The sequence below is a fragment of the Gymnodraco acuticeps genome, unplaced genomic scaffold (genome assembly GCF_902827175.1).
Source record: "Gymnodraco acuticeps unplaced genomic scaffold, fGymAcu1.1, whole genome shotgun sequence".
Taxonomy (NCBI): Eukaryota; Metazoa; Chordata; class Actinopteri; order Perciformes; family Bathydraconidae; genus Gymnodraco; species Gymnodraco acuticeps.
In genome coordinates, this window is record NW_022990146.1 from 274,478 (window position 1) to 286,129 (window position 11,652).

Sequence of the window (11,652 nt, forward strand, 5' to 3'; positions counted from 1 at the left end):
TCATGTGAACATGATTTAAGTGTGGGGGGGGGGGGGACCTAACCTCCTCTAGGGGATTTGTTTTTAAATGTTGAAGTTAAAGGCATCAATCTGGTGCACTTTGAGAGCAACATGAGGAGATCTATGGATACATCTCTCAACACCCATATGAAACAGAACTCCAAACAGATTGTTTTCTTTATGGATATTTTACGAATCACTCCCTTATTTTTCTTACAACTAATGATAATATAAAGATGTGCCTTTAACTCACTGGTTGGAGAAAAAGCTTCTTATATTCGTTAGCATAGCTAGCTAACCAGATGCTGATAACAACAAAGTTATTGACTGTATGATCAGTATGACAGATGAACATATCGCCACTGAGCTTACAACTAAAGACACAGCCACGCACAAACTGCGGCATGTGTACGGCTCCTTATCTGTGTACGTGCTCTCTGTCACGTGAAGAGCAGCTGATTTGAAAAGAGAAAGTGGAGAGACGGCTGAGTGACAGCAGTGCAGAATCGCTGTATAGTTTAAATCTCCTAACAATGTTGTCCATTTTAGACAAAGGCCTATTATATTTACAGCCCTTAATAACATTAATTTTCTGGGCTCAATATGTGTCTTGGCCATTTTCGTTGTGATCGCTAAACTCACCTTGTTTATAATATTATTACAAGCAAACGAGGGCTTTTGTTTTTAAATCACTTCCGCGAATTTCCAACAAAACCAAAAGGGGCTCTCAGACGCTCTTCCGCTAACTTGTGTAATAAAGAAAAACAAATGGATCGTAGATACACGGATTAGGGCGACACCATCTGGTCACAACTTTAAATATTTGACCAAGTTTATGTGCAAATGAAGAATTATCACTGGTTCAGAACCTTTTTCCTGAAGTGAGACTCTTTTCTTTTCTGACTTTATGGGTATTTCACTTTATATTAAATACATAACAATAAGAGTGCAGAACATCTAATACACTTCACTATGAATCCAGAACAATACAACTGCAGGAGTATGGATACAGCGAGATGTGTGCATTCATTTTGAGCCGATTTGGGCAGAATCCAGCAGAGTTGATTGTGCTGTTCATCCTATGTAATCTATATGTAAAGACAAAAGTCTAAATATTTAAGATAAAGCTGTGAAACAATCTCAATAATTGGCAGCAAAAATGTAAGGTTTTTTTAATGCATAAAAGGATACATGTTGAGATAGGAAGTTCTAATATCTTATGAGAAGAGCTTGAATATTACAAAATAAAAAATACAAACTATTTTGGCTCCTTCCTATCTGGGTCTTTCTTGGCTTTGCTATCTTCTAGCTCTATTCAGGTTTTTGGAGTTGTTTTCTAGCTCTATCCCTGATCATTTTCAGAACCTGAAGCCTCTATGCGGACTATCTTCTGGTTCTCCTCTGGATCCATCCACTATCTCTTGTCTCTGTCCAGTGAATTACACTTGTGTTACTGGAGCAGGTAAAGCATACAACAGATACTTTCAGCATTATCGGAACACGAAGTGGAAGCTTGGATGAAACACAGCGGACTTCTAAACAATGAACACCCGCAACTTGGAAGAAATAAAGTTGGGTTTTATGCGTTCTAATATTGCAATGCAAACCCATGATGTAATGACAGTAATTCAGAATAATTGAGTCATTGAATGCTCATTTCAGTCGATGTAATAAAACAAAACACAAACATATTGGACATGGCCTCAAGACTGTAACATCTTCACATTCTGTTGAAATAGTCAATGACTAGCCTTATCTCACACATTGCTGTTTTGAATCATTAATATGTGGATGACAGTTGAACTGCATGATGTAACATTTATGTCATCTGCTGGAAAGAAGACATATCGCTCTGTTGGCGTTGTTTAGACAACAAAAACAGAGTGAAGCTCTCATTTCATCAACATTCTTTGAGTACAGACACCGTCCTGCAGAGAGCACACAGCCCAACAGCACGTTGTTGGTCTAGCATCACTTTACAAAACGTTTGCATTAAGACACTAAGACTAGCTGGTCCCTTGTAAAGGTGAGTCCACCTTAAATGAGCAGTGGGTGATCAGCAGGTGAAAGGCAGGACACGGGAACTTGGTCCTGAGGAGATGTAACGATTATTAAACAAGAAATAGTCGAGTCAAGGGGTCGAAGAAATGAACATTTGTGATTATTAGCGAATCGGTTGCAGGTGGGTGAAAACAGTCTTAGCGAGTAACGTATTACATGTAACGGCATTAGGATACAAAATAGACAAATGTATTCCCTTACCAACACACTTTTAAATATTTTGTCATAAACTTTCCGGATCTATTTTTCCTCTCCTGTGTGGATTACCATGTGTTCCTTTAAACGTCCGCTATGTGAAAAAGCTTTCTTACAGACTGAGCAGGTGAATGGTTTCTCTCCTGTGTGGATTTTCATGTGTTCCTTTAAACTTCCACCATATGAAAAAGCTTTCTTACAGACTGTACAGGTGAATGGTTTATTTCCTGTGTGGACTCTCATGTGTATCTTTAAATATCCACTCTGTGGAAAAGCTTTCTTACAGACTGTACAGGTGAATGGTTTCTCTCCTGTGTGGATTCTCATGTGTGTCTTTAAATATCCACTCTGTGGAAAAGCTTTCTTACAGACTGAGCAGGTGAATGGTTTCTCTCCTGTGTGGATTCTCATATGTGTCTTTAAATATCCACTCTGTGAAAAAGCTTTCTTACAGACTGTACAGCTGAATGGTTTCTCTCCTGTGTGGACTCTCATGTGTCTCTTTAAATGTTCACTCTGTGAAAAAGCTTTCTTACAGACTGAGCAGCTGTGTGGTATCTCTCCTGTGTGGATTATCATGTGGTCCTTTAAATTTCCACTCTGTGAAAAAGCTTTCTTACAGACTGAGCAGGTGAATGGTTTCTCTCCTGTGTGGACTCTCATGTGTGTCTTTAAATTTCCACTCTGTGAAAAAGCTTTCTTACAGACTGAGCAGCTGAATGGTTTCTTTTCAGCACTACCTTGTGGATCACTGACAGAATCATGTCTATTTTTCAGTGAGTTTGAGCCTGAGGCAGGTTCTCTGGTCTCTTTCCAATCAGCACTGTCTTCAGTGTCAGGTTCAGAAGAGTCTTCAGTGTCAGGTTCAGAAGAGTCTCCAGTGTCAGGTTCAGAAGAGTCTCCAGTGTCAGGTTCAGAAGTGTCTCCAGTGTGGTCTTCAGTCTTTGGTTGCAAACTGCTCTCTGGATCTGAGTTCCTGGCTGGGTCTGGTCCTCGACAGTCATCTCCATCAGCTTCTGTTTCCATGTGTTCAGTTTGTCTTTGATGAGGCTGAGAGGACTGAGGTTTCTCTTCATCATCTTCATTCTTCAGAGGGTCAGGAGTGAAAGTGGACTTGGTGATATCAGCCTCCTCCAGCTCCTGAAGCTGCTCTCCCTCCTGTTCCAGCTTAATGTGTGGGGGGGGCTCTGGGTCCTCCTGGTCCAGACTGGTTCTCCACTCCTGCTGGTCAGGGAGAAGCTCTTCTTTAACCACCACCAGCTGCTGGACGTCTGCAGGAAACAGGAAACACAGTCAGAACAAACTGTTAAGTGTTAGCATTTAAAAACTCTCATCACCATTACAATGGGAGACATTTTGCAGCCCTAATGAATGCCTTTGTTTTTATATTTTCACATTATCTTTCTTAGTCCCACCTATTGTGTATTTGTGTTGGCTCAAGTCACCTCATGTAGCCCAGCCCCTTTCCACTTCCAGTTAAAAATGTAAAAGGGTTTTTTCTTCTGGCGTAGCACTAGCCGCAATGTAAACAAGGAATTGTATTTGGGATTGTTCACAGATACACTATGCCTACAGTATAGAATGAAAATACCCTGTTACAAATTAAAATCCTGCATTCAAACCTTATTTAAGTAAAAGTATGCAAGTATTAACAGAACATTTGACGGCACCTTCCTATGAAACAGTAATGATGGTGCAGTAAAATGTTCCCTGTCAGTGTTTCATTTATGTTGTTTCTTGATTATTTTGTATGTTGCATTTTACTGCTGTACATGTTCAAAGTTGCGCTTGTATAAATGATTATAGATGAGGGAACCTGCTAAATGTTCAAATATGTGTGTTTTTTTTATATACAGTACCAGTCAAAAGTTTGGACACCTTCTCATTCAATGTTTTTTGCTTTTTTAAATTTGTTTCTACTTTGTAGATTAACACTGAATACATCACAACTATGAAAGAACACATATGGAATTATCTAGTTAACAAAAAAAGTGTTACAAAAAATCAAGAAAATTATTTTTATTTTAGATTCTTCAAAGTAGCCCCTTTTGCCTTGATGACAGCTTTACACACTCTGGGCTTCTCTCAGTCAGCTTCATGAGGTCGTCAACTGGAATGGTTTTCAATTAACACGTGTGCCTTGTCAATGTGTGGAATGACTTGCCTTCTGAATGTGTTTGAGACCATCAGTTGTGTTGTGCAGAGGTAGAGTTAGTGCACAGTGGAAAGCCCTATTTGACTGCTGTTGTAATCCATATTATAGCAAGAACGACTCAACTCAGTAAAGAGAAGTGACCGTCCATCATCACTTTAAGAAATGAAGGCCAATCGATCCGGAAAATGTCAAGAACTTTGAATGTATCCTCAAGTGGAGTCGCAAAAACCATGGAACGCTATGATGAGACTTGCTCTCATGAGGACCCCCCGGGAAAGGAAGAGCAAGAGTTACCTCTGCTGCAGAGGATAAACACATCAGAGTTACCAGCCTCAGAAACCGCAAGTTAACAGCACCTCAGATTAGAGCCCACATAAATGATCACAGAGCTCAAGTAGCAGACAATCTCAACATCCACTGTTCAGAGGAGACTGCGTGAATCAGGCCTTTAAGGTCCAATTGCTGCAAAGATCCACTACTGAGGATGAACAACAAGAAGAAGAGAATTGTTTGGGCCAAGAAACACAAGGATTGGACATTAGACAGTGGAAATCTGTACTTTGGTCTGATGGGTCCAAATGAGAGATTTTTGGTTCCAACCTCTGTGTCTTTGTGAGACACAGAGAAGGTGAGCGGATGGTTTCTGAATGAGTGGTTCCCACCGTGAAGCATGGAGGAGGGGGTGAGATGGTGGGGGGGGCTTTACTGGTGTCACTGTTTCCTTCTTTCAGTCTTTATTTCGAACAGATTAAAAAATAACAAATAACAAATGTAAAAAACAGAATACCGTATTGTTATAATACAGTATTTATCCACATTCATGGTGTATATTCAACAAAAAAACAAAAAATGTCTTCATATTAATAATAAATCATATGTGTCCGAAAGGGAGTAGGAGGAAGCAAATGCTTATTAATTCCCACCCCTTACTTGATCAATGATTGTCCTTTAAATCATTATGCAAGTTATTCCTACATACATTTACATTTATACATACATATACAATAATTTCTCATCTTCAATCACCTTCTTCATTCTCATAGTTTTCCAAAAAAGTGTTTCTGTACATCCTTTTAAACTGAATTATGCTTGTGCTTTGTTTGAACTCCTGCTCCAAACCATTCCATAAAATCACCCCACAGATTGTTAAACTCATACTTCTCATAGTTGTTCTGACCTTGAGTTGTTTAAAATGTAGATTTCCTCTCAAATTATACCCACCCTCTCTGTCTATGAACAATGTTTTTAATTTCCTAGGAAGTAGATTATGTCTTGCTCTGTACATGATTTGTATGTGATTTGTACGTTTTAAATTTAACCAGATCAATGAACTTCAATATGTGTGACTTCAAAGATAATACATTAGTGTGTTCAAGATATCCAACATTATTGATAACTCTTATAGCCCTTTTTTGTAATGTGCATAACGGCTGTAGGTTGGTTTTGTACGTGTTTCCCCAAATCTCCACACAGTAAATCAGATATGGCAATATGAGTGTGTTATATAGAGTATGCAATGAGTTGTAGTCCAGAATGTATCTGGCTTTTCCCAATATTGCAATAGTTTTAGCCAGTTTTGCTTTTACATGAGTGATATGAGGTTTCCAGCTGATTTTGTGGTCTAAAACCACACCAAGGAACTTCATTTCATATACTCTTTCTATGTGTTATCTAGTATTAATTGTATCTGTGGATTTGTTTTATGTTTTCCAAATAACATAATCTTTGTTTTGCTTATATGTAATGATAATTTGTTTGTGTCAAACCAATGTGTTACTTTAATCATTTCTGCTGTTATCACTTTCATTAGCTCTTTCAAATTGTCACCGGAACAAAAAATATTAGTGTCATCTGCAAATAAAATACATTTCAATATATTTGATACTCTGCAAATGTCGTTGATGTATATTATGAACAGCTTTGGACCCAACACGGACCCCTGAGGTACTCCACAAGTTATGTTCATGTATTCTGATTTATGTTCACCAATTTCAACAAATTGTTGTCTGTTGCTTAAATAATCTCTCACCCAGTTTAATGAGAGGTTAATGTTGGTGATTTATTCAGAGTTCAAGGCACCCTTAACCAGCATGGCTACCACAGCATTCTGCAGTAGCCAGCAAAATATAAATCATATTCTGGATTTGTTAACACTTTTTTGTTAACTAGATCATTCTAGTTAAAGGTGGGGTAGGTACGTTTGAGAAACCGGCTCGAGATATACTTTTTGTTATATTCCATGGAATGCTCTTAACATCCCGATAGCAATGAACATCTTAAGTGCTTTGACAAAAAAATCCATAAAAACATGTCATCTGTGGAAGCCGCAGTACTGTAAAAAGCATGACCAATCATCTGAGCCGGCTAAAGTAACTGGATGGCCTACCTGCCTGTCAGCCTTCCATCTGTGCACAAACTTATCTCGTGCCCTCATTGGTCATGTGCGCGTTCGTGTGTGTTGGGGGAGGGGCTCTGTGAGGAAGTGGCAGATTTTTCCGGTTGTGTATTTTCAAATTCTAGCGCACTCGAGCTGGTTTCTCCAAAATTACCTACCCCACCTTTAATGTGTTATTTTATAGTTTTGATGTCTTCAGTATAAATCTAGAAAGTAGAACCAATTTAAATAAAAACTTCGAAAGAGAAGATGTGTCCAAACTTTTGACTGCGTCTAATACTAGTGTATATCTCTCTCAAAAATAAATAAATATATATATATATACAGAATATATTATAAATACATGTTGGCAATAATTGATTGATTGATGAGATTTTACATTAATTTATATTAATGTTTTAATTACTTAATGACCTTTGTACTAGTTCCCCTATTGTTTATCAAGTAACATTTTAGATTAGATTAGATTTAATTTATTATTGAACATATTTATTAGGGATGCTCCGATCCTCAATTTTGGGGCTGATCGCCAATCGCCGGAATCAGTATCGGCCGATACCGATCGCCGATCCGATCGAGTGGGCGGGGCCTATGGGGATCTTCAATTTAAAGTGATGTTTAAAACTCAGTTAATGGGGCTTGTTAGAGCCAGTATTTTTGATTTGATAAGAAAGGCCACCTAATTGTGACATCTGTAGTCAACGCACTATAAAGGACAACAATTCCCACGGCGCCTGTGCTAACGCCACAGTGATGGGCAACCTGTTGAGAGACGCCGTCGAGGAACAGTTTTTAACCGTAATCGTAATACACGTACATACAAACCGTACAAATACCCTTTAATTTGTGAATTTATAAGCATTATCAAGAAAGAAAGAATACCGAAGTTGTGTTGTTTTATTTAAGTTTTGCCTATTTCTTTTGAATATTGTAAAGGCCTATGTTTCTTTGTTGCATGTGCAAAAGTTTGTTATTTTATTTTGAGCAAACACATCGCAACATCTTCTAAACCATCGGACGCCAAGCAACACTTCAAACTGTGAGTAATTTAAAAGGAAAGAAACGAGTTAGAACTGTCTGTTTAAGGCGTCTAGTGGCTTGATGGAAAAACAAGGAAGGAAGCCACAACATTATTAAAAATTCTCGTGACGGAAAAATCCATGTGGAATTAAATGGTTGCCACCATATTATTATAATGAATGAAATACTCTTGGAAATGAATGGATACGAGCGGATGTGAATCGGGAGTTTACAAATCACGGACTTCATAGTGAACAAGGAAGGACCGCTTTGACTTTCTGGATTGTGACAACGTGGATTTCTGTGAAAAAAGACTTGTGCCACATGTTGTGGATGTTGCAATACAGTATAGTCTAATAATGGAAGTGGAATAAATTCGCTTATGAATAAAGTGTGGAACGTAACTCAAGGAGCACGTCTTGAAAAGCGCTTTAATAAGTTTGTCTATCTGGCTTACTGCCGCGGATCCAAGCCGCACAATAACAGATGTTTACAAGTGGATGTTTAATGACAATAAAGCATAACAATGGCTGAAAAGGAAAATGTGGAAAAGAATGAAAGTCCTATGGACCCAAACGGGAATGAACGTGAAGTGCCCGTGGAAAATGCTGACGTCAGACCAAAAAGAACAATAAGACCTACAGAAAAGGCTTTAGAAGATAAGCTGGCGCAGTTAATTAAAAAAAGGAGAACGAAATTGGGTCAAGTCTCAAGGAAAAAAAATGAGATTTGATTCACTGATGATTGATTATGGGAATCTCATTGAGATGCAAGGTTATCGTGGGTTTTTTCAAATAATCTCCAAAGAGTTTTCAAACTCACATTACTCAGTGCAAGAAATGCTCTCGGAGCAAGAACAAGAAAGTGATCTTGTTGACTGTTATTTCCCAAAAATTGCATATTTCAATGAGTTTCAAGATGTGATGAAGAAATGGTTAGCTAGAGCTGCCTCCTTTGAACATGTGCCTCCTTCTGACCATGGCTCATATACTGCACATATGTCAAGTCCACATAAAGCAATATCAGTGGGCATGATAAGCAAAAAAGGTAAAAGTTCTAGTGGCAGCAATACATCTTCAACAGCTTCATCAGTAAGAAGAAAGGCAGAGGCAGAGAGAGCTGCGCTCAGATCACGCGCTGCTGCCTTATCACAGAAACACTCACTTGAAAAACAAGAAGCTGACCTGGAAGAAATGAAAGCCAATATCAGAGCTGAAATGGAAAAGCTTGAGCTTCAAACTGATATTGATGCTGCAACAGCCAAAATTAAAACATTGGAAGCTTCTGAGGATGATGACTCTGATCCTGACCCTCGTGTGGGGGAGGAGCCCCTAGTGGTCATGTCCAAGTATTACAACCAGGGCCCACAACAAGGACAGCAGCATCAGCACAGCAGCATCACTCAATCCAAGTCAGACAAAGCTCTCGTACAGAAAGCAATGACTTTATTCAAGTAATGCAGCAACAAAACGAAATCACTGAAATGCTGATGAAGGAGCAACGCTTAACATTACTCCCATCCAGAGAAATACCCATCTTTAAAGGAGATCCATTACAGTACCTTTCATTCATCAGAATGTTCGAACATACAATAGAAGATAAAACTGACAATTACAAAGACAGGCTGTCCTTTCTAGAGCAGTATACAGAAGGCAAAGCTAAAGACTTGGTCAAAGGTTGCCAATACATGGATTCTAAAAAGGGCTTTTTGGAAGCCAAAAGACTGCTCCAAGAGAACTATGGACATCAACTCTTAATCGCAGCAGCTTGTTTGGACACAATGTTGAACTGGAATGCCATCAAGAGTGAAGATAGAAAAGCACTGCATTCTTATGCTATCTTTCTTCGGGGATGTTGCAACACAATGGAAGATGTTGAGTTTTTGGATGAAATTAATAGCACATCAAACATGAGAAATGTGATCATGAAACTCCCATTTAAACTTAGGGAAAAGTGGAGAACAACTGCATATGAATATTATGAGCACAATAAGACAAGAGCAAAGTTTCCAATATTGGTCGAGTTCATTGAAAAGCATGCACGCATTGTTTCAGACCCCATGTTTGGAGACATACAGGATGTCATGCCAAAAAGGGATATTAAAGTGTACAAATCACCCAGCAATAAGCCTGCTCATGGTTATAAGGGAAGAAGTTTTGTTACTGTGACAAGCCCAGGAGTCAATGAAGAGCAAAAACCTTTCCAAAAACATCAAATCAGACCATAAAGGCATTAATGTTCAGAGGCGCTGTGTATTTTGTTCAGGAGAACACACCTCTGAAACATGTAAGATGAACAAAAAATCTCACAATGAAAAGATCGAATCGAATGAATTCAATGAATCAAAGAGATTCCTTGTGCTTTTAGCACAAGGAATTTGCTTTGGCTGTCTAAGGAAAGGACATCTAAGCAAAGACTGTCAGAAAAGAATGAAATGTGAAGTTTGTTCAATGAAACAACCAATAATATTGCACATCTACAAGAAAAGGATTGAACAAAAAGACAGCTCTGATAAATACACCCAAGCAGGGCATTAGTCTCTTTCAATGGCAGAAACCACACTGGGGCCAGTGGTCAACAAACCCTACCAATTATCCCAGTTCAAATAAAGTTATCAAACTCGAACCAGACTGTGCAGACTTACGCATTTATGGATCAGGGAAGCACTGCAAGTTTCTGTACTGAAGCCCTTTAACAAAATGTGCATGCCAAAGCCAAGAGAACAAAAATCCTCTTAAAAACAATGGGTCAGGAGAAAGTGATTGACACTTCCTTTGTCAAAGGTCTTGAAGTGAGTTGCATCGAAGGCAATGATTTTTATCAGCTGCCTAAAGTCTACACACAAGAGGAAATTCCTGCTGGAAAAGAGCACATTCCCACTCAAGAGACCATACATAAATGGAAATATCTAAGAGAGATTAAGTTGCCTGAATGGGCTAGTTGCACAAGATGGCGTATATCAACTTCCGGTTAATTGAGTGTGCGGTTGTAAACTTCCGGTCTACAGTAGAGCGGTAGAGGGAAGAGCGATAGATAGCGTATAGCGTAGCAATAGATATCGAGAGAGATAGCGTATAGATATTATATAGGCACTATTGTACACTCGATGTCTCCAAGACCTACCGAAGGTTAACATCAGTGATGTACATCGGCTGGTACAAGCGGCAGGCTCAGCCCCCAGGAGCAAAAGAGAAAAGGGGTTCAAGATGTAGCTACATATCCAGCTACGTCGACAATTATGAAGGTAAGTGACAAACAAAGCTGTAGTTACTGGCTAACTTTGACAAATTGACAGTCTTGATACAGTGTAAAGCGTTTTAATGATGTACTATTACGTTTTTTTTGATAACATGAATGATATCCAATTCCTCACAGTTTCAAACAAAGATCTACCTTCAGGGAGAGTGAGCGTCAGGGCTAGCTGTTACAGGTCCATGAGAAAGCATGAAAAGCCTCACGATCTCAGAGTAGGGAGGAAAATAAAAAGTGTTTATCGGTTCAAAGCCTCAATCAGGTTCATGTTCTGGGGTTTTGATGTAGCTAGAGTAGGTAACCTGTGATTTAGGATTCAAATAAGCCCAGCTAGCTGACGTGTTGCAACAGATTACATAGTGACAATACATTTGCTAGCTATGTATGTGTAGCATGAAGGGGCTACAGATTTATTTTCGTTTTGTAACCCTCTCGTGTAAAATGATAAATACATTAGCTAAACTCAAACTTAGCTTTCATCAAAGATTCTTAATGAGAGGTTGAAAACCGTCTCTGCTTTCATGGAAACCCCAGAAACTGGTTGTGACGGCTGCTGTTCTTTACTGAATGGTTA

General features: G+C 38.8%; 1 protein-coding gene across 1 annotated transcript; it reads right to left on the reverse strand.

The window, feature by feature from the left end:
* Positions 1-2,108: 2,108 nt before the first annotated feature.
* Positions 2,109-2,979, reverse strand: LOC117546862 (zinc finger protein 583-like; the record flags this gene model as incomplete). Its single annotated transcript, XM_034217220.1, has 1 exon — positions 2,109-2,979. A coding segment is annotated over one exon (678 nt), but the record flags the coding sequence as incomplete, so codon positions are not given.
* Positions 2,980-11,652: the final 8,673 nt, after the last annotated feature.